Source organism: Danio rerio, chromosome 13, assembly GCF_049306965.1.
Source record: "Danio rerio strain Tuebingen ecotype United States chromosome 13, GRCz12tu, whole genome shotgun sequence".
Lineage (NCBI taxonomy): Eukaryota > Metazoa > Chordata > Actinopteri > Cypriniformes > Danionidae > Danio > Danio rerio.
The window spans coordinates 52,364,510-52,388,810 of record NC_133188.1 but is presented as its reverse complement, the minus strand read 5'-3'; the positions used below and the strand labels follow the sequence as shown (position 1 = coordinate 52,388,810).

The following is a 24,301-nucleotide window of genomic DNA, read 5'->3' as shown; positions in this document are numbered from 1 at the left end:
TGGGTTTGGCATTAAAAGGTTTTAAAAAGCAGCTTTTATTTGAAATAAGGTTCATTAGTTAATGCATTTACTAACATGAACTAATCATGAACAACACATGTACAGCATTTATTAATCATAATTAAACATTTACTAATGCATTATTAACATTCAAGTCTATGCTTGTTAACATTAGTTAATGCATCATGAGTTAACATGAACTAACAATGAACAACTGTATTTTCATCAACTAACGTTAACTAACATGAATACTGTAGTAAATGTATTGTTCATTGTTTGCTCATGTTGGTAAATGCATTAATTAACATTAACTAATGAACCTTATTGTAAAGTGTGACCAGAAATTTTCTATATTTTTTTAAATAATTTTGCTACCTCATTAATGTATTCAAAAAAAATCTATCTAATGCACATCCTTGTTGAATATTAATTTATTCATTTTCCTTCGGCTTAGTTTCTGATTTACCAGCGGTTGCCACAGCGGGATGAACCGCCAACTATTTCAGCATATGTTTTACACAGTGGATGCCCTTCCAGCCACAACCCATACAGTCTCACATTCACACACACACTCATACACTATGGCCAATTTAGTTAGTCTTCAATTCCCCTATAGTGCATGTGTTTGGACTGTGGGAGAAACCGGAGCACTCGGAGGAAACCTACACCAACATGGGGAGAACATGCAAACTCCACACAGAAATGCAAACTGACCCATCCGGGGCTCGAAACAGTGACCTTCTTGCTGTGAAGCCACAGTGCTAACCACTGAGCTACTGTGCCGCCCCTCCTTGTTGAATAAAAATCCAATAAAAGAAAAAAATAATAATTTCTAGAAACACATCCAAGACAACCCCACTACACACACTGAGGCTCTTCTCCAGCGCTAATGGCCTGTAATATAACAAATGGTTTATGCTGCCGGTTTATGAATATTTTCCTCTATTTGCTGCAGGTATCGCGTGTCCAAAAGACGTTATTTCAGCCCAAATGTCAGCGGATATGAAAACTGTAGATTCGAGGAGAATGCTGTTTGTCCTGGCGGCCTATTTTTGCCCTCCCAGCACGTTGTACCTCATGAAAAGCTCTAGATCTGTCCTGCCAGTGTCAATAACACCTAGAAAGAGCGGTGTATCAGACAACAGAGCACTGATAGATCCAGAGCATCTTATGAAATAAATGACAGAATTAATTATTTCATTTATTTAATTATCCCACTTTCACAACTCAGTGTTTAAGAAAATAATCCCAAGGAAAATAAGCGCACAGTGAATCTCCTTGCACATTTGTAACAGAATCAAAGCTGCGTACCGTAAAGCCCTTCAGACGATTCTGCTCCTCCTTCACCTCCTTTCCCATGATTCTGTGTGGGTCTGTTCCCACGCTGACGGGCGGCTCTTGGCTCGGGGTTTCGGGGTCACTGCCTTCCCTGGTTAACGAGGGGAGCTGAGCTGCTTTCTCATTCCTACAAACACAAACACACAGCCATCAAACCAACCTGCCAACAGAAGCGGCGGCTGGAGCCAAAAGCACACAGCCACGGTGATCCCCGCTTCATGACACACTGCACTGCAAAAAAATCAATTAGTTACTTTACTTTAAAAAAGTGAGCAAAAAGTTGATTTTACTTCTAAAAAAAACATATGCTGGACAAGTTGGTGGTTCATTCCGCTGTGGCGAACCCTGATTAATAAAGAGACTAAGCCGAAAAGAAAATAAATGAATGAAGTAGTTTTGTGTGGTAGGAGAAGCCACTGTGGTCTTTTTTCTTCTCTTATAAATGAGTTGAGCCTCAGAAGATGAAGACGAAATGCAATGAGCGCAATGCGATGGCCTTTGGAGGATGATGCTCTTTGGGAGAGCAGACAGGTGCTCAAGACAGTTTTGGAGGGAATAATAATATAATAATAATACTACTGAACCACTGTGATGACAGACTTTAGCTGAGGAGTTTTAGAAATGATGTTACGACTGAAGTTTATGTATTTGTTTATTATTGCGGATTGTACTGTTTTCCTTTTTGTCCCGCCTTCTTGCTGTTTTTCTGTTGTCTTATAGGCTCCCACGCCGGCGTGATTCCCTGCTCTGATTGGCTGCTGGTCTCCGAGGCCTGTATATAAGGGAGCTTCCGGCAGGGTTCGAGGAGCTCATTTCTGCTGCGTTCGGTGTTTGGAGTGGAGCTCCTGGGTTTCCCTCACCCCTTCGGCCGACGATCAAACACCAACCAACTTTGTATTGATGACCATCATATGTTTAAATATTTTTGAGAGTTTGAGCGTGTAGGGGTGACCTGCCTATTTATTTGATTACTTTTGACTTTGTTTATGTTAGGGAGTCAGGTAAGATTCTTGTATGTTTCTTTAAATAGTAATAGGTAATTTAGTGGATTTATTTTATAGATTCTTTTGTTTGTTATTTTGGCCTGTGGACACCCTGACGAAATGCTCATTTATATAAACCTTTTTTTCTATAATAAATATCTTCATATATACTCTCAATTGAGTGTGTGAGTTTGGTTGTCGACCGAAGGGAATCTTTTGCTTTGAGTTTTGTTTAGTTTGGGAAATCCACCACCCCAACACATTTGTTTTTTCTTCGTTTATTATGCCCTTTTTGTTTCCCCTAGACTTGGGGCGTAATAAATGATCAAAACAACCTTTCAGATGTTTTACAATATGCTAAAAACGCAGCTTTGTCCGATAATGCATCACATCACACACATATTTATTATCACATTATCTCTTCTAACTATATTACTGTTACGGTCCGTGGGAGTTTGTATTTATGTGCCTTCTCCCTCTCTGTTTTGCTTGTCTCCCTTCGCATCTCCTTGACTGTCATTCGCTCTTTGTCCCGCCCTATCACCTTTTGTTCCGCTTTTTTTTTTTTCTCTACTAGGTACCTCCTGATTGGATCCCGAGCCTGTCACTCCTCATTAGGGCGTTTCCTCGTGGACCAATTGGACTTCGTTCCGCAGACTTTAAATTCGACCGGCACGCCTTGTTTTTCAGAGTGCTATGTGTGTGCGTGTTGGTTTGTGTTCATCCTGTATGCTTTGTTCTGTGTTTCTGAATAACTACATCGATGTAAATTAGGTCATGGTTAAAGAGTTTATCATTCCTTTTTGGGGAAAAGGGAATAGTTTATTAAGTCGCGCGACATACATTTTGCCCATAGGAAACACTAGGTAAGTGGGTGAGCGCCGCATTTTGTATTTTTGCTGATTTTATGTGTGGCATCACAAATGCTGAAGATTTCGGTTTCTTTTTCACATTTTGATTTTTATTAGTAAGTTTAGAGGGGGATCTTGTGTTCTAGTTTAGGTGGCTTTTTGTTTTGTTTAGTTCTTTGCTTTGGCGTCACTCTAGTTCCTTTTCCCCTAAAACTTTTGATGGTATTTCTTTCTTCTTATTATTATTATATATACATTGTACAAAGCGTACACATGTAGGCCTCTCTTTTGTTGGCTTCATTTTTCTTCTCCTCGTAAGAGGAATAAACGAATTGAAAAGTAAATGTTGTGTCTTGGTGTATTTTCCATCCATCTACTCAGTAATAATTGAATATTATAAGTGTTACGTTTATTTTCCCTAGACGACTTAATTAAACCGTAACAATATCACATTACTTCATTGATGCACATGCTGGAATTTATGCACTAAATGTGTTTCCATTGTAGTTTACGCACATATCGCATACGTTTTTTATGTGCATTTCTAAAGTTGATGCACATCTTGCCTTTTCCATTAAGCTTTGTTTAATGCATATCCCAAAATGTGCATACAAATGAGTGGATGGAAACACAGATAATGACTAACAATTAACAACATTCTTGGCTCTGAAACAACAGAAAATAAAGTCAAGAATGTTGGTGTGACTCTGGAGTCAGATCTGAGTTTAATAGTCATGTCAAAGCAATCAGTAAATCAGCATACTATCATCTCAAAAACACTACAAGAATCAGATGCTTTGTTTCCAGTGAGGACGTAGAGAAACTTGTTCATGATTTTATCAGCAGCAGAGTGGATTACTGTAATGGCCTCCTCACTGGCCTTCCTAAAAAGAACGTCAGTCAGTTTATCCAGAACGCTGCAGCCAGGATTCTGACCAGAACCAGGAAATCAGAGCACATCACACCTGTCCTTAGATCTTTACACTGGCTGCCAGTCACATTCAGAATAGAGTTTAAAGTATTATTACTGATCTATAAATCACTATATGGTCTAGGACCTGAATACATTACAGATATGCTCACTGAATACAAACCCAACAGATCACTCAGATCTTTAGGATCATATAAACTAGAAGTTCCAAGAGTTCAGTCAAAGCAGGGTGAATTGGCTTTCAGCTACTAACAGCGCCCCCTGCTGCTGGAATCAGCTTCCAGAAATGATCAGATGTGCTCCAACATTAGGCACATTCAAATCAAGACTGAAAACTCATCTGTTTAGCTGTGCCTTTACTGAATGGGCACTGTGCTGCGTCCGACAGATTGCACTATCATGTCTTTCTTTTCTATTTATTCTTTTATTCGTTTTTCAGTTTGCAATCATTTGTATTATTTGTTTATATTATCTTATACTTGTTTCAAACTTGATAGTGAGTAACTTTAGATTTTTGGGTTAACTGTCTCTTTAATACATTGACGACTGATGATGGTTACGCATCTGCTGTTTCCAAAATTAAGCAATGCTTTCATAACAAAGCCACTGAGACAGATGACTGAACGCACTACATCATGTCTTAAAATACATCTGCTCATGGGAATAAGGAAATCTCTACGGCTTTGAGACTAGAAATGCTAAACTTCGAGGATGACACACATGCATATTACACACACACACACAAATGATGTTCTGTTATATAAGCTTACTATTATTAGGTTTGTCTTATTAATTTGCTGTCAGGATGCTAATTACACTAATAAGAAGTGAAAAATAGGGAATATATATATATATATATATATATATATATATATATATATATATATATATATATATACAGCAATAAAGCAATCAAAATACATACTTTTTGTATTAATATAGTTAATCATCAGTATCATTATCTTTATAGTTAGTTAATAATTAATTAATATATATATATATATATATATATATATCTTATATTTCCCTCAGATTAGTCTCTTTATTCATCAGGGGTCGCCACAGTGGAATAAACCGCCAACTTATCCAGCATATGTTTTACACAGCGAATGCCCTTTCAGTTGCAACCCAATACTGGGAAACATCCATACACACTCATACTCGTATATAGTGCATGTGTTTGGCTCCGGGAAAACTGGAGCACCCAGAGGAAACATGGATTCATGCAGATATAATATTAATTTTTTAATTAAAGTCAAGAATAACAATGCTTTAACTTCATATAATAAAATCTGATGTTATAACATATATTTATAGATTACATATATAAAAATATATCAAAATAAAATAAACACCAATAATAAGAAATATGGAAAAGCATTATTTTATCTAAAATTCTGTAATAATAATAATAATAATAATAATAATAATAAATAATAATAATAATAATAATAATAATAATAATAATAATATTATATATGATTACAGATAAAACAGAAATTCATGTGCAATTACAGCAATAATGTAATTTATAATATAATATATTATAATATTTATTCATTCTTTTATTTTATTTTCGGCTTAGTCCCTTTATTTATCAGGGGTCACCACAGCGGAATTAACCGCCAACTTATGCATGTTTTACACAGCCAACCGCCAACTTATCCTTTTACACAGCGGATTCCCTTCCAGTTGCAACCCAGTACTGGGTAACACCCATACACACATTCACACACACTCATACACTATGGCCAGTTTTAGTTTAAATATGCTGCCATAATATAATATAATATAATATGTAATTAAATATAATATAATATAATATAATATAATATAATACAATATAATATAATTAAATATAATATAATATAATATAATATAATATATAATTAAATATAATATATAATTAAATATAATATAATATAATATAATATAATATAATATAATATAATATAATATAATATAATATAATATAATATAATATACATGTGAAATGTGTAGTAATCAAATCTTTACCCCTAGCTCACATAAAAACTGTATTTTCTTCAATTTTAAAGTAATGTACAACAAATGAATCTACTTCCAATATAAAACACAGAATCAGCATCTAGACCAGTCAAAAGCAGCCTGATATATTCACATATTGATATAATACTACAATTTCTAATTTAATCTCCCTTCAGAACACTACAGAGAGGCTGTAAACGTCCAATAGCTAGTGTATTATTAGCCATGAATCCATCTTGATTAAACATCTGCACAAATAAACATTTAATAACAACCGAAGGCTTAAGCAAGCGATGGCAATCTTTTTATTTTATTAAGATGAACTGGGCAAAAATCGCAGACTTTTAAACCTCTAAATAAATACGGACGCCTCATATGGTGGTGCATTAAAACTCAAGCAGTTAAAACGTAAAATTTGGTGGTAAACAAACAAACAGAAAGAGAGTCTAAACAGCAACATGTGATATCAAATGCTTTATCTTGGATTTAGATTGAGAACAGTAATTGGTGACATTATGAAAATAAGCGCACGTCTTTTATATGCGTCTCATTATCATTTGGAAACATTTCCCTGGCTGTGCTGCATGCGGTTGGGAATACAAATGCTACAAAAACTGGATTGTGGAAAGCGCCGTGGGCTCTGTGGAAAACCCCATTTGCACTTTAAATAGAGCTTGTGTCCCTGCAAGGACACCATAGGGCTCAACTTATAACCAACATTAAACTAAATAAAAAGAAGTCTTGCATTAATCTGCTCTTTAAAATATCTCTGCGGTATTTACCATTAGATTTGATGATGGGATTTTTTTGGAAAACTACTTGTAAATGTTATTTATTTTAATTAATTATTTAATTTTAGTTTCAGTTAATTATTTGCACATTCAATTGTCTGTGCTTGCACTGACTGTGGGAGGTGGTTCAGGTGAAGTGTGCTGCTTGTTTGTTTGAGTGTTTTGTTTAGTTGTCTGTTTGTTTTGATGTGTTGGGCTTTATTTTGGCTTATGTACTGATTCTTATAGTTCATCTCGAGGTTATCCCATTTAATGAACTCAAATTCCAACATTGTCCTCTAGGTATGAGCGATATTAATTTTCTTTCTGATCCGATATTGATACTCATACTTCAATGAAATATTTTATAGTGATTTTATGTTTGTTTTTTATACACATTATTATTATTAAATAACACAATAGACATAAATCCTTTTTGCATTAATTAAATTTACAAAACATTTTTAACTAAGCAAAAATTGGCGATATAAACCCATATACAACAAAAAAATAATGCATTGCCTTGCTTAATATAAAGGAAATCTACATTTTTCCCTTTAACGTTTTATTTTTATGTTATTTTAACTGTTTTTAAACTGTGCTGGGTGGGTGTACTGTGCTTTGATAGTGTGTGTTTGTGAGCATTAAAAGAGATACAGCGGAAGAATAATATAGTAACCATTCCTGTTCATTCATTTATTTTCTTTTCGGCTTAGTCCCTTTATTAATCAGGGGTCGCCACAGCGGAATGAACTTATCCAGAATATGTTTTACACAGCGGATGCCTTTCCAGCTGCAACCCATCATTGGAAAACATCCATACACACTCGATTACACACATACACTATGGACAATTTAGCTTACCCAATTCCATTCCTGTTCCTATATACGTAAATATATATATATATATATATATATATATATATATATATATATATATATATATATATATATATATATATATATATATATATATATATATAAACTGTAATACTATTGTAATACCCATTTGCTCATGATTATTGAGCAAGCTCATACATGACACACACAAAAAGTGAAATGAATGAGGCATGTAGAGATAACGCAAACTCTAAATCAAGTCATTTTAGCATGTCAGTCATATTTATGTGTAAAAAATATATGTTCCTAACAATAAAATTGTGGCTAGTGAAAATGGCGAGTGGCTAGTAATGTTGGAAAACTACTAGCCACAGTGACTGGTGATCAAAAAAGTTAATGTCAAGCCCTGGAGACAAGCATATAAAAATTTCACAGGAGGGTTACTAATTTTTCTTCGACTCTACATATATAGTGCAAACTGAGTAAAATGTACGTTTGGATTTTTGCTTTATTTTTCTATATCAATAAAATGAGACAAAGCTTGACCCTTTTTCTATTACACACTAATAAGTATGTACTATTTCTTTCCAAAAAGAAAGCTATAAGGTGTAGTGTAGGGTGTATGTGTTACCTGAGGGTCTTCTGGAAAGCGGCCCAGCAGTCTTTGAGCTCGCTCTGCTTCTGTGCGACTCGAGCCGCCAGCGCCGGCTGCAGGTTCGAGAGCTGAGAAACACTGACGTCCAGCATCTGCAGCACAAACACGGGCTTCAGGACACAGAGCTGGACATGATCTAATGCATTTGAACATACACTACTGGTCACTGAGATTTTTTGGGATGATTATGATTATTTTCAGTCTTATCTCATGAGGACTGCATTTATTTTAATGGATTCAATAAAGCAGTATTTTTTAGTATGAATACTTTGAGAAATGTTGAAAAGAATAAGCGGACTTTAAATACCCGGATGATGCACTTATTTAACTAATAAACACTCATGATGTAGGGGAGGAGCTGATGGAGAAGGGGAGGAGAGTATAGTAAAGAGTAGGAGCTGATGATGAAGGGGAGGAGCGGATGAAAAGGGGGAGGAGCGTGTAGTGAAGAGGAGAAGCTGATTGAGAATGGAAGTAGCTGATGATGAAGGGGAGGAGCTAATGGAGAAGGGGAGGAGCGTATAGTTAAGAGGAGGAGCTGATGGAGAATTGAAGGAGCTGATGATGAAGGGGGGGGCTAATGGAGAAGGGGAGGAGCGTATAGTGAAGAGGAGGAGCTGATTAGGAAGGGAAGGAGCTGATGATGAAGGGAAGGAGCTGGTGGAGAAGGGGAGTAGTGTATGGTGAGGAGGAGGAGGAGCTGATGAAGGGGAAGAGCGGACGAAGAATAAGAGCTGATGATGAAAAAGAGGAGCTGATGATTAAGGGGCGGAGCTGATGATGAAGAGGAGGAGCTGATGATTGAGGGGAGGAGCTGATGATGATGGGGTGGAGTTGATAAAGTAGAGCTGATGATGAAGAGGAGAAACATGATGAAGAGAAGCAGATGATGAAGAGAAGGAGCTGATGATGATGGGGAGGAGTTGATGATGAAAAAGAGCGGATGATGAAGAATAGAAACAGATGATAAAGAAAAGCAGATGATGAAGAGGAAGAGTTGATGATGAAGGGCAGAAGTTGACGATGAAGGGGACAATCTGCTGATGAAGAGGAGGAGCTGATGAAGGCGAGAAGCTGATGATTAAGGTGAGGAGCTGATGGAGAAGGGAAGAGGTTGAAGAAGAGAAGCTTATGATGAAGGGGAGGAGCTGTTGACGAAGGGTTGGAGCTGATGATGAAGAAGAGGAGCTGATGATGAAGGGGAGAAGTTGATGATGAAGAAGAGGAGCTGATGATGAAGAAGAGCTGATGATAAAGAGGAGGAGCTGATGATTAAGGGAGGAGCTGATGATGAAGGGGAGGAGCTGATGATGAAGGGGCGGGGCTGATGATAAAGGTGAGGAGCTGATGATGAAAAGGAGCTGATGATGAATGGGAGGAGCTGATGATAAAAGGGAGGAGTTGATGATGAATGGGAGGAGCTGATGACGAATGGGAGGAGCTGATGATAAAAGGGAGAAGCTGATGATGAAGAAGAGCTGATAATGAAGGGGAAGAGCTGATGATAAAGGGGACGAGCTGATGATAATGAAGGGGAGCAGTTGATGATGAAGAGGAGGAGCTGATGAGGAAGAAGAGCTGATGATGAAGGGGAGGAGCTGATGATGAAGAAGAGGAGCTGATGATGAAGGTTAGCAGTTGATGATGAAGAAGAGGAGCTGATGATGAAGAAGAGCTGATGATAAAGGGGAGGAGCTGATGATGAAGGGGAGGAGCTGATGATAAGGAAGAAGGGCTGATGATAAAGGGGAGGAGCTGATGATAATGGGGGGAGCTGATGATGAACGAGAGGAGCTGATGAGGAAGGGGAGGAGCTGATGATTAAGGAGAGGAGTTGATGATGAAGAAGAAGGGCAGAGGATAATGGTGGGAGCTGATGATAAAGGGGAGGAGCTGATGATGAAGAAGAGGAGCTGATGATTAAGGAGAGGAGCTGATGATGAGCGTGGGGGCTCCTAATGAAGGGGAGAAGCTGATCATGATCAAGGGAAGGAGCTAATGATGAAGGGGTGGAGCTGTTGATGAAGAGGGGGAGCTGCTGATGTTCTTGCAGATTAAACTGAATAACTTTGATTGCTATTAACTAAAAATGTAAAATATCATGATATCATTACATTGAAATGTAAAAGATCAGGTGACACCGAAGACTGGTGTAATGATGCTAAAAATTCAGTTTTGAAATTACATTCTAAAATATATTAGGTAACATTTTATTTTAATGGTCAATTTGTGTATTACTAGACTGCCTGCCTAATATCTGTTGATACTACTGCTAAACAGGCCCGTGAAGAGACCTTCTAAGTGTAGGATAAATGGTTTTGAACAGGGGGGGGGGGGGGGTTTGGGGGATGTTGAATGGGTCGCTAGGGCACTTCAGATCACTTTGGAAGGGCACTTTCTATTCAAGACTAAAAAGGGCAGGTTGAGCCCTATGTGTGCACGTGCCTGCTGCTAAACATACATTAAATTGACTATAAGTAACTTTGAAAGCACATCAACTTACACTAACCCTAATCCCAACCTAACAGTCTATTCATAATCTAATGGGAATTAGTTGACATGTACATGCAATGTAACTTAAATTCAACAAACGAACCATCAAAATAAATTGTGACCATACATTAAAACAGAAAACAAATTTCATAAGTTTGCTGCTTTTTTTTTTTTTTTTTTTTTTTTACATTTTTGTTCTAATAGATGCAGCCATGGTGGGAAGTAGAAACTTAATCCTTTAAGACAGGGTTCACCAATCCTGGTCCTGGAGGGTCGGTGTCCCTGCAGGGTTTAGCTCTATCTTGCCTCAGCACACCTGCCTGGTTGTTTCAAGTATACCTAATAAGAGCTTGATCAGCTTGTTCTGGTGTGTTTGATTAGGGCTGGAGCTAAAATCTGCAGGACACTGGCCCTTCAGGAACAAGTTTGGTGACCCCTGCTTTAAGAGAACAAAAAAAACTCCATTGATCCCAATCTAGTTTTTTCAATGAAATGTCGATTCACACACCATGATTTGACTGGCGATGTCCCGGATTTCTCCATCTCTGCTGTTTCCCACTCCACTGCTGGGGCTTTTTCTCTGCATATAAAAAGTTAAGGAGAGTGAAGCATTAAATAATATTGCTGATCACATCATCATGTCCACATATTCATACATCAGATGACACAGAACCTGGTTTTGATCATAAAAAATATGAAAGATTAATTATTATTACCATGCTGATGATGGAGCAGATGATGTTTTCTGCCTGCTGGTAAAAGGACGAGACTTCCAGAGCGAGCTGCAGATTCTCATGATGCTCCTTCAAGTGCGACTGGGCCTTCAGCCAGCTGAGCGGATGACAAATAATGCATGGTAAAATGAAATATAATTTGTTTAACATGTATTCATCTATTATTACTATGATCATGATGTATTATTATTATTATTATTATTATTATTATTTTGTCATCGTTATTTTCATCATCAATATTATTTTATCTTCATCATCATTCTTATTATTATAACAATAACAATGTATTTCTACATGTATTCCTATTAGGTTAATAATAAAACCATTAAACAAATTATTATTATTATTATCATTAATAATATATTTTTGTGTTATTTTTAAACAGTAAATGATTATACAATGCATATAGTTGTTTAATAATTATGTATATTTCATTAGCTTGCTTTTCGTTGCTACAAAAATTATAATGTGCATAAAATTTATAAACATTTAAAAGTTGCGTATATTTAAATTTTATTATTATTATGTGATAAAACAGGTATTACATTACACCATATTTTATTCAAAATTAGATATACAAATTCCCTTTAAATGTTATTTTACATCAATATCATTATATCTAACTTGAAAATTTTGTACTATTTAACCAATTTATGCAAATTATATATATATTTAAATTTTGTGAATGACTCTAATTAGACATTAATTATGCTTTCATGCATTGTTATTCTGTGCACTAACATTTTGTTGATGTGTTTTATGTGGGCTGAGATGCTCTTTCCTTCAGTCTTTCCCTGTTTTTCCAGTCTGAGAGCCATTTGGTTGATCTCCTCATGAAGGTTACGATAAAGCTGCTCATCCTGAAACAGACACGAGATGGCCAGAGCTCTTACTAAACCTCAGACACATGCAACACAATCATAGTTTCATCATGCCTAATATTCCCAAATCTAGTACAATCATCTTTTGGCTTACATGTGAAAAGGGTGAAAAAAAATATTGAGAAATAAGATTGAGCCACAAAATCAGATCAATTTGAAGGAATTAAAAAAATTATATATATATATATATATATATAAATTAAATCCTGGTAGTGTTGCATTACAATTGTCTTTTGGACTGTGGGGGAAACCGGAGCACCCGGAGGAAACCCACGCGAAGACAGGGAGAACATGCAAACTCCACACAGAAACGCCAACTGAGCCGAGGTTCGAACCAGCGACCCAGCGACCTTCTTGCTGCGAGGCGACAGCACTACCTACTGCGCCACTGCCTTACAGGTTGCTTTACAATTAAATAAAAATAAATAAATAAATAAATAAATAAATAAATAAATAAATAAATAAATAAATAAATAAATAAATAAATAAACAAACAAACAAACAAATAAATAAATAAATTGGAAAATGTAGTAGCAAATAGGAGTAAACAAATATTGAAAATATTTTTATATCATGGTAGAGTTGCATTACAATTTAAATAAATAAATACATAAAAAATGAATGAATTAATTAATGAACAAATGAATTAATTACGGTAAAAGTAGTAGCAAATAGGAGTAAACGATTATTTTAAACATTGAAAATATTTTTTATTATGGTAGTGTTGCATTACAATTTAAATAAAAAATAAATAAATAAATAAATGAAGTAGTAGAAAATGAAAATATAAATCATTTAAAACATGGAAGAGCTGCTTTACAATTAAAATAAATAAAAAAGAAAGAAACAAATAAATAAATAAACAGTAAAAGTAGGAGTAAATACTGTAGGTGTAAACGATTATTTCTAATATTGAAAATATTTTATATCATGGTAGTGTTGCATTACAATTTAAATAAATAAATACTTGAATGAATTAATTAATAACAGCAAAAGTCGTAGCAAATAGGAGTTAAAATTATATAAAATATTTAAAATTATTTGTATAAAGTATTGTTACACTGCATTAAAAAAAAAATTAAAAAAAACATCATTAGAGTTAAATCCTAATTTAATATATTTGTAGATCATGACAGTAGAAGTAGAATGCTCTCTTTGGCTTGGCTGTGGTGAATCAGTCGATAATAAATCAAGTAAACATCCACAGCTGTCTTATTTGTGCAGAAACAGACGTTCAGAAGCAGCACAAACCAGAAGCACCTGTACTAAATAAAACAGTGAAACTCTGATTGTTGGTGATTGTGGCCTGTGGAGGATTCAGCAGAGTCTGGAAACACTCACCTGCTTTAAATCCAGGATCTTCCTGGTAATCTGCATCTTGTCAATGTTCTCCCCGAGGATGTTGGCCAGCGACTGCTCCTGCTCCTGCTGACACAAATAAAAGCTTTTCAGACGCTGTTTTCTTTCAGTTGGGCTACTGTTGCTGTACATGAGCCGGGCTACCATGGAGAAAACTAAAACAGATCGGTGAGGAAAACACCTGCATGCAGATGCACAGCAGATTGTAGATTACTGAGTGAAAGAAAACAGCAATAATACCCCAGAAGATGACATTTGGCCCACAAAACCAATCTTAAAATGAGAATATGCTGTATTATATGCAAGCAGCAACATCCCACTCTCCCTCGTGAAGCAAATATGGAAGTAACTGAAACTGCAATTCATCGACTGGCCTTTAGGGGCTGGCTCCAAAGACTCCAAATGTTCACTGACTTCAATGTTAAATTGGCCATTTTTACAGCTGATAAAAACAGATTCACAGAAGAGTTTGCTTTATATAGCTAATATTACGCTTTATGACAATTGTGAGGGGGTGATTTTGTTTTTATAACTCATTCGTTTCATTTATTTAAATCTGCATAATTAAGGGTGTGTCACTTGAGTGACAGCTACGTCTCGCTGCTCGCAGTCACCTCAGCTGATTCCGGCTGATTAGCCACTGAACTCAGCATATATATATTGTATTTTTGTTTTGTTTTATAACATTCAATTGTTTTTTGGGATCATTTCTTACAATTATCAGAAAATATGGCATGCAGTGGACTTATTTGTGCTCACAAACCATTCACATGGCCTCCATTTCCCAGGTTATCATACAGTGTTATGTCTGGATTTCATAAATAGCCTTGCATTTACTAACACAGACTATATTTGAAGTATTTGGAAGTAATAGCACTTTCTTCCTGTAGAAAAACATCATAAGAACATTGTTTGGTGGCTCAATGTATTACAACAGTGTTTTTAAAAGACTAAACACTTTATTGATATAGTGCACAACCAAGCACATGTGGTCAGAACACAAACGAGTCACAGGTAATGAAGTATTAAGCATTTCTAACAAAGAAAACTCATTTAAACAAAATGCTAGCAGGCATCTGCAGCTCCGCCTCTTTGCCAATTTTCAGTAAACAAAATGGCCACGCCAACTTGTAGCTTCATTTGCGTTCTTTAGAAATCTCTGGGTGACATCATGAATATTTATGTCCATATTTTTTAGTCTATGATTTTATGGCAAAAAAATATGAGAATATTTAGTATTCCCCTTAACTTTTAGTAAGTTCATATTCCATGTTGATTTACTACTATAAATGTATTAAAACTGCATTTTGATCAGTAATATATGCATTGCTAATTAATAACTTAATTTGGACTTGAAAGGCGATTTTCTTAATATTGAGATTTGTTGAACTCTCAGATTACAGATTTTCTTATAACCTGAATGATTATTTACAGTTTACAGTGTGCAAATCACACATTTATAAAATAAAGTATATTTTAAAGCACCAAAATAAATGTCGATTCAAATGCTAATTATTGGACCTTAAGAAAGCCTCATTTTTCTTTGTTAAATTTAATTAATTACAATTTTTTCTTCATTTGTATTTTACATCATGCTCATATTTGTTTTTTAAAATTAAAATAAAGGTGTTCATTTGAATAAAAAACAATACAATTAAAATAATAATAGTAAAACAAATATTTACTTTTTTACATCATGCAATGCAATGTGTATCTATACAGTGCATTTAACGGGTGCGAACATTCACCAAAAGCACTTCACAATCATAAAGGGGGGGTCTCTCCACACCACCACCAGTGTGCAGCATCCACTTGGATGATGCGACAGCAGCCACAGGACAATGGCACCAGTGCACTCACCACACACCAGCTATAGGTGGAGTGAAGAGACATCCTGGCAGTTTTTATATAGAATAACACTAAATTTAATGTGAAAAAATAATGATAAAAAAATAATAATTTTTTTACTGTATTACAGTAAAAAAAATTACATCACAGTAGTATATTATATGTATAATATATATATATATATATATATATATATATATATATATATATATATATATATATATATATATATATATATATATAATATAATATAACATAATATAATATAATATAATATAATATAATAAATAAATAAATAAATACATAAATAAATATATATATATATATATATATATATATATATATATATATATATATATAACAAATTTTAATATAAAAAAGTAGCATTAGAGTAAAAAATATTTGAACATAGCAGTATAGATTATATAAAATATGACTAATTGTGATATGAAATATACTAATATTACAGCTAAATATTTGTTTATAAAGCTAGTAATTTATATAAAATATAACCAATTTTAATATCAAAAAACAGTAGCATTATGGTCTAAAATATTTGTAAATCATAATAGTAAGGATTGTATTGCAATAAAGCATTTACAGTATGGTTTGAAGTATTACTTTTGCTGTATGAATATTACGGATTAGATCACGTAATCCAATCTTGGTTTTGATCCGGATCAAACCTTTAGTTTGGGTTTTTCAGACCTCTTTTGTAGGATCTGGATTACTTTGATCCAAAAAACCTGGATTAAACTGATCCCATCAGAAGGGTGGATTTAGCGTGGATTTCATGCCTAAAATGTAATGAAAACTTAAAAAAGTATTAAATAATACTATTTTTGGATCATGCAGTATCTTACGAGATATACTATTTATTAATAAGGTTTTAATTTTATTTGTTCATCCGTCAGGCTATAGTGATTATTGGCTTTAATGTATTCAGCCGTTCAGTATAGGCCTACAGCAAAGTAGAAAGAGTTTGGCCTCATAAAATAATCCCCCAAACAGCTGTGAAAATTTATTAAAAACAATAACATTTTTTCTGTCACTAGTTGATATATATATATATATATATATATATATATATATATATATATATATATATATATATATATATTTATCACAATGGAAAATATTTTTCTTTTTAGAATATTTATTAGTAATGCATGCAATGATAACAGAATAACCAAAAATAAAAATAAAAAATGCAAAGAATCGCAATAACTTTAGATTTCTCTTTCAACAATTGCAAAAAGAGACTGAAAGGGCAGAAGCACAGCTTCATCTGGCAGAGAACAACTGACTCTGACCAAACTGCAGCAAATCAAGACCAGACTTGAGATCCGCCTCCTAAAGGCTGTGCTCAGACAAGCTGCTCTCTCCACATCAGATGAGGAAGTCTGAGATTATTGTGGAGTTTTTGACATTAAGTCTTTTTTTATTTACATCTATATTTGAAACTTATTATAAATATCCTCAATGTACAGTGTTGTAGGTCTCAGATGAGCGGACTGCTGGAAGAGGATGGGGTGGGGTTTTTCTTGTTTTTATTATTTATTATTATTATCATTATTTATTAAATTTTCTTAGTTTTCATTTCAAATAAAAATAAAGTTATATTGACCCCACACTGGCTATTATATTTGTTGCTCTTTACACAGGCCTGTCTATCTACATTGTGATTGAGCACTGGTAATCCAGATTTAGTGATCCTGAAAAGTTCCTATCCGGATCAGATTGATCCAATCCGATGTTGCTTTGAAAAACTGGCTCAAAAAGTAAACTGGATTACGTGATCACAGATCGTAAAAACAGGATTACTAAATCCGGATCAATTTGATCCGGATTAAACCTTTTGAAAAACCGGGCCCTGGTGAACTGTAATCCATTGCAAAATCGGCACGTTTAAGGTCTGTTTTCTTTACAAAGCAGTGAGCTCCACTGGCTGAGTGATATCCAATATAAAGTGGGTCCAAAATTGTAAGAAGCACTGCATTAAATTACATTTCCCCCGTCATGTCTTTATAATATGAGCATTTATTTTACCCCAGTATATTCAATGGAGCTTCTGCGCTATTCTGCCGATTCAAACAGGCTCGTGCGAAACAACTTTTTGTCTCGTTTTTACGCTTGAGCAACTAAATGAATGCCAAAGTCTGTTTAACTGAATGTATTTTAATGACAGTACAACATCGATGCTGTAAAAGGAACCGTATAAAATGGAAAAAAACTCACAATAACAGGTCACCGGAAGTTTATCAGTATGGAAACAACACTAGCTCGGCATATACCCTATATAAACTGTGTATTTAAAAAAGTTTCTTCATGCAAATTACTGCATATTTTACTGTAAATACATATACAGCAAGACAAATGGTGCTGTAAATGTAAATAGATTATATTTGCGTTTAATTAATCATGTTTTTCTTGTAATTGAGCGAACTGCTGCAAGTAAGCTATGGTAGATTCTACAGGAAATTGTCAACAGTAAGCTTAATCAGTATTAATGAGTGTAATGACATGTTTAACCTTCTCTTTGATCCACGCCTCCAGACGCTCCACCTTCCTATTAAACTCCTGCAGACTCTTAGCCCCGCCCATTGCCTTCATCTGATTGGCGGCTGTCAGTTTGAGCGCGTTCCATTGGTCGCGGATCTGAGCCAGCTGTTTCTTCACCAGGTCAGACGTGGGGTTGAGTTTGCACATTAACTGCTCTCCCATCTGGACAAACATCAGCATTCAGATGATTAACAGGCCGCTCCAACTTAAAGCTTAATCATCAAATCAAGTGCCGTTCAAATCCACCCAACTATTCATTTTAGACCAACAAGAGTTCCGGTTTGAAGGCCACAAGGGATGATGAGTGTCAGGAAAGGTTAATTACGTGCAAAATTCTATACGGGGCTCCGACACTTTCCCCAAGAAAATTTTAAGCACTTTCCTGATGCAGTTTCTTTTCTGTAGATATTGTAAAATTTCAAGAACATATCAAATAGGGCTGCTCGATTTTGGGAAAAATCACAATCACGATTACTTCGGTCATAATTGTAATCCCGATTATTCAAAACGATTATCAGTTGAAGTCAAAATTAATAGCGTTCTTGAGAATTTTTTAAAAAGTAAATATTTCCCAAATGATGTTTAACAGAGCAAGGAATTTTAACAGTATTTCCTCTTATATTTTTTCTTCTGGAGAAAGGCTTATTTGTTTTGTTTTGGCAAAAATAAAAGCAGGTCTAAATATTTTGAAACCCACTTTAAGGTCAATATTATACAGTAGGTGAGAGTTCAAAGTGACTCTTACCGCCGTGCCCTATACCGCCGCCGTTTGAAATAACTGCCGCTCTGTTTATAGTGTAGGACCGCAGTTTGTGAATAAGCCACCAGGGGGCGCAAAGGGACGGGATGCGAACGGAAAGAAATAGCCTTTACAGCAGCTTTAAATATGCTACTGTGCTTGTAAATGATATTAAACAATAAGTCAAAGCATTATAAGTCCTTCATTAATCATTTAAAATTTGTTAACACGCTTTATTGTAAACTTTTTAAGTGCAAAGAGGATTCGTTTTGGAAAATAGAATTGAAGAAGTAAAAGACAACTAAAATAAAAGCACAAACATTTAGTACAAATAAGTAGTCTTAAATAAATAAATAAATAAATAAAGCAGCCTAAATATAGAAAGATGTTCAGTGTTTGCTATTTTGATAGGACTAAGACAAGACATTTTCATTTATGTTTTATTTCTGTTTTTATTTCCATTTTTGTTGTTAATTATATTTTACTGTCTTATTTATTTCTCAACAATTGTACATACTAATAAACGAATAATGAAAATAAATGAATGATGAAAATAGGCCTAAATAAATTATTTATTTAAAGACATAAATAAGACATAATAAATCATTTATTTAAAGCCCCTTTAGGCAATATATATTTTGATTATCTGCAGAAGAAACTACTGTTATACAATGAACTGCCTTATTACCTTAATTAAGCCTTTGAATTACACTTTGAATCTAAATGCATGTATTTTGAAGAATATCTAGTAAAATATTATGTGCTCTCATCATAGCAAAGATAAAATAAATCAGTTATTAGAAATGAGTTATTAAAACTATTATGTTTAGAAATCTTCTTTCCATTAAACAGAAATTGGAGGAAAAGGGTTGCTAATATTCAGGAGAGCTAATAATTCTGACTTCAACTGCATATATACAGTTATTTCCACCCTACAGAGGAAAGAGAAATAAATACAATAGAATAAACATATGAAACAAAATGTGCTTTAAGCATCTTCACTGTAAGAAAAACACTTTAGCTACAAAAGTCCTTCAGTCAAGAGAAACGAAGGATTTTCTCCTTGTTGTTTTATTAATAATGATAAAAACAGGCGGCAGCAGGAATTTCGATTTCGTCTTTTGATTCTCAACTCATTTGTTTATTACACAAATGAGGGTTAATATGAATAATCACTAAACACCACATTTTGACACCTATTTGACCATTAAAGCGCTCACATTAAGATGACTTTAGATGTGTGCGCTCTGCTCATCAGTGTATGAATGAGACCGAATGCTGACGGCATGCTTCTGACTGTGTCTGCACGCCGCACACACACGCACATAAGCATGCGGTCTTTCGCGCTTTTAAGAGCAACAAATGTGTTCAACTGGAAAGGGGGCGGTATATAATGCAATAATCGTTTATCTCGATTAATGCTTTTTCATAATCGTTAAAAGCCCAAATCGAAATCGTACTTTCGATTAATTGCACAGCCCTAACATCAAAATGAAGGAAGGGGGACAAATTTAGCATCTCTACTGGGAAAAACATCTGACGTTGTGCAGATCTTGTAAAGCGAGCTGTTAAAAAAAATTGTGTTTTTCAGCATTAAGAAGAACTTTTGATTGTTATGATGCTAATCATTGTATATTGTATTCTGTAGTAAAGTACAGTATTCTGAGGATAATTTTACTGGCATTTTTCTCCAACATTCCATTACTTTCATTTACTATCTTAAAAGTCATTTACTTCCATATTAAATGTGTCATCTTTAAATTAATATTTATTTTATATTCAAAAGTGCAGACAGAAAATTTAAAAGACCGATCACGCTACAGACAAAGTCCAATCACATGCGCTATAGGTGAATTGGACTAACTAAATTGACCATAGTGTATGAGTGTGTGTGTGTGTGTGTGTGTGTGTGTGTGTGTGTGTTTGTGAATGCGAAAGTGAATGGATGTTTCCCAGAACTGGGTTGTGGCTGGAAGGGCATCCACTGCAAAAAACATATGACTGAATAGTTGGCGGTTCATTCCGCTGTGGTGACCTGGATAAATAGGGGACTAACCCAATGGAAAATGAATGAATGAATAAATAGTTAATTATTATTGCTTTATTTAATAAGATAAATGATTACAAAAGCAACACAATTAACCGTTCCAAGCACTTCATCCACAACCACAGCACTTCTCAAACCTTTAAAGCAAATTCAATCATTTGGAGGATTTCAAGCACCCGTACCGACAATATATCAAAATGAAGGAAGGAGGATAAATTTAGCATCTCCACTGGGAAAAACTATGTTTTTTGTTATCCTGGACGTCTCACAGGAAGCTCTCTGACGTTCTGCAGATCTTGTAAAAGCGAGCTGTTAAAAATGGTGTTTTGACAAGTCAGCATTAAGAGGAACTCATGATTGTTTCCATAACAATTTGTAAATGTTTTGCCGTTTATTTGCAGAAGGGAGGACTTCTTTTGTTAATGTTGGCTGCGGGTCCTGTTGAAGCCTGACGTCCTGCGAGCAAATGATTCAACTCGAGGGTTCGTCTCACCTGATTGAGCTGAATGACAGTGTTTTCAAAGTCCTTCAAGTCTCTCTTGAGCGTCTGACATGCCTCCTCCCAGTCCGTCACAGGACTCTTTTGGACGTTGTTTCCATCCCTCAGGTCTCGTAGCTTCGCTCGGATCCACATCTCAGCCTGAGAAACACACAACACCTCCTTTAAAGTACACATGCAATCAAAAATCACTATATTGTTTTTGCTAGCTCACATTGCTAGTTTTGTGTTGAACAATTCATCAGTGCAAAGAAAAAAACATTATTATTATTATTATCGAATTTACCTGAACCTTTTAGTTTTTCGTGTATTGTTATTAAATAGTGTACCAATAAATAAAACATACTGTATCAACATTCTTGGGATAACCGATTTAACAGGAGGATTTCAGTAGAGCAAAAACACAAAAGAAAGAGGAAACACAAGGCACAAAGTGTTTGTCCGCATCATCTGACTAGAGCAAGAGCAGATAATTTGCACGCGAGCAGACAGTGTTTAGAGTGTGTGCGATAAGTTTTGCATGCGAGCAGCATATATATATATATATTTATATACACACACATACATAAAATGTGAATATATATATATAATATATATACACTATTTACAAAGTATTTACAAAAACAGGCAACCATATTTGAAGGACAATCCAAAATTAATGTCAGCAGGCAACAAAGCCCTGTTGAATAATCCAGCTTAAACCAGCCTAGGCTGGTTGGCTGGTTTTAGCTGGTTGACCAGGCTGGTTTTAGAGGGGTTTTGGCCACTTCTAGGCTGGTTTCCAGCCATTTCCAGCCTGGTCTTAGCTGGTCAGGCTGGGAGATGACCAGCTAAAACCAGCTTGACCAGCCTAGGCAAGCTGGGAGTCCAGCCAAAACCAGCTATGTCCAGCTTAAATCAGGCTGGTCAAGCTGGTTTTAGCTGGATTTGGCTGGTAATTTTCCAGCCTGACCAGCTAAGACCAGGCTGGAAATGGCTGGAAACCAGCCTGGAAATGGCCAAAACCCCTCTAAAACCAGGCTGGTCAACCAGCTAAAACCAGCCAACCAGCATAAGCTGGTTTAAGCTGGATTTTTTAGCAGGGAGGTCAAACAAGCCGGTGGAAAAAAGTATCATAAACAAAGCAAACACTAAAACAAACAGTGCTCACAATTCTCAATATAATCTCAGAAGTCACGCAAAACAAACAGTACTCACAAATCTCAACATTCACAGTCTTAACACATCCAAAAACTCTGCACTATACCACATACAAACGTTTCAACAAACACAAAGGAAGTGACCAAAAACAAGATGGCTGCCAAGAAAGTAGTGTCATGGCTTTTTAAAACATTGTAGGCCAATCAGGAACAAGCAAGCTGGAAGTGGCCAATTAGATGTGTTCTAAGCAAAACAGAAAAAAAACAAACAAACACATGAGACGAGACAAACAAAGGGTTGTAACAGAGTGTGCAAGAAAATCTGTGCCCAAGCAGCGTATATTTGAGTGCCTGCGGGAAGTTTTGCACGCGAGCAGCGTACATTTGAGAGCTCGCGAGCATTTGTCCACAAACACAGGACTTCTGCACGCAAGCAAAGAGATTTGCTCGCTCGTATTACATGAATGCGCTCGACTTGTAGTAAATTCTGCGCTGCTAACATTTGTCAGTGAAATAATCCCATATAAAAGTTGTTGTAAGAAAGATCAAGCTCCCATAACACAACTCAAAAGCAGAAATAAATGTGAAAAAACAAAAACATGAATCAAAAATACGGAAAAAACTGCTAATTTACAGATATTTTTTTATATTTTACATATTTTAATGAACATACATTTATTTTATAGTGTCTAAAGTGAGCTGTTTCTGAACTACACGGCCTGGATCTCATCATGTTAGTTTAATCCGTTCTGTTTTTTATTATTAAATCTCGAACACATGAACACATGTTGAGACACTTAAGGCCTATTTTACGCTCGCTTGCTTTCCTGAGAGCTCTCTGGAAACCCAATATTGAGCAAATAGATTTTTAACAGCGCATGTGTGAAGTCACAAACACTCTCTTATGATTTCCCACAGAGCAGAGTGACGTTTCTGCAATGTTTTTTGAAGAAAGCAGCGATTACTTGAGTCTCGCTTTACAGGAACGCTTCATCTCAGATCTCATGTTATGAGCGCTGGAGTTTTCTCCTGGCCGCAGCACAAAGATTGTTGCATAAGGCTTTTGAAAGCACCACTTCTGGCCATGTTTGCACGACGCCAATAGAAAACAGGTGGTGGAGTCCAGATAGGTCTTGGACATGTTTATTTGGTATGAACACAATGTATGACCACTGGCGGTCTTCAAAAAAGCCCACCCACATCCCTGCAGACGAAAACACAGCTAAATGAAGCTGTCATTTCTACATGACTAAACACACAGTGACCTCCAGAGTCAACAAAACCAACATTTCAGGCTGAATATAAGGAGATGGCTGAGTGAGGGTTACTTTGGCCAACAGTACTAATAATTATATGAATGCATTGCTGTTGTGCATGTTAGATATTACATTTCATCTCATAATTTGTCTTGCACTAATGCATGTGAGTCATTGGTGACAAGACATCTGGTTTTATTTGTGTATCCCATATTTTTCAGAAAATGTCTGATGATGATGATAATAATAATAATAATAATAATACTAACAATAATAATAATAAAAAATAATAATCATAGTATTATATGTTATTATTATTATTAATAATAATTATAATAACGATTATGATAATAATAATAACAATCATAA

The 24,301-nt window shown here is 35.1% G+C and overlaps 1 protein-coding gene across 3 annotated transcripts in view; it reads right to left on the bottom strand.

The window, feature by feature from the left end:
* Positions 1-24,301, bottom strand: part of mymx (myomixer) — a 116,134-nt gene that overhangs the window by 69,297 nt on the left and 22,536 nt on the right. For all 3 annotated transcript variants that reach the window (XR_012388946.1, XR_012388947.1, XM_005173026.6), the window contains exons 4-11: positions 21,532-21,678; positions 18,223-18,414; positions 13,825-13,908; positions 12,344-12,462; positions 11,585-11,699; positions 11,377-11,448; positions 8,352-8,467; positions 1,312-1,465 (exon numbers count right to left, since the gene is read on the bottom strand). Coding sequence is in view for 1 of the 3 variants with exons in the window: in XM_005173026.6 (XP_005173083.3) it covers positions 1,312-1,465; positions 8,352-8,467; positions 11,377-11,448; positions 11,585-11,699; positions 12,344-12,462; positions 13,825-13,908; positions 18,223-18,414; positions 21,532-21,678 (999 nt within the window). In the remaining 2 variants the exon portion in view is untranslated. The remainder of the gene's footprint in view (positions 1-1,311; positions 1,466-8,351; positions 8,468-11,376; positions 11,449-11,584; positions 11,700-12,343; positions 12,463-13,824; positions 13,909-18,222; positions 18,415-21,531; positions 21,679-24,301) is intronic.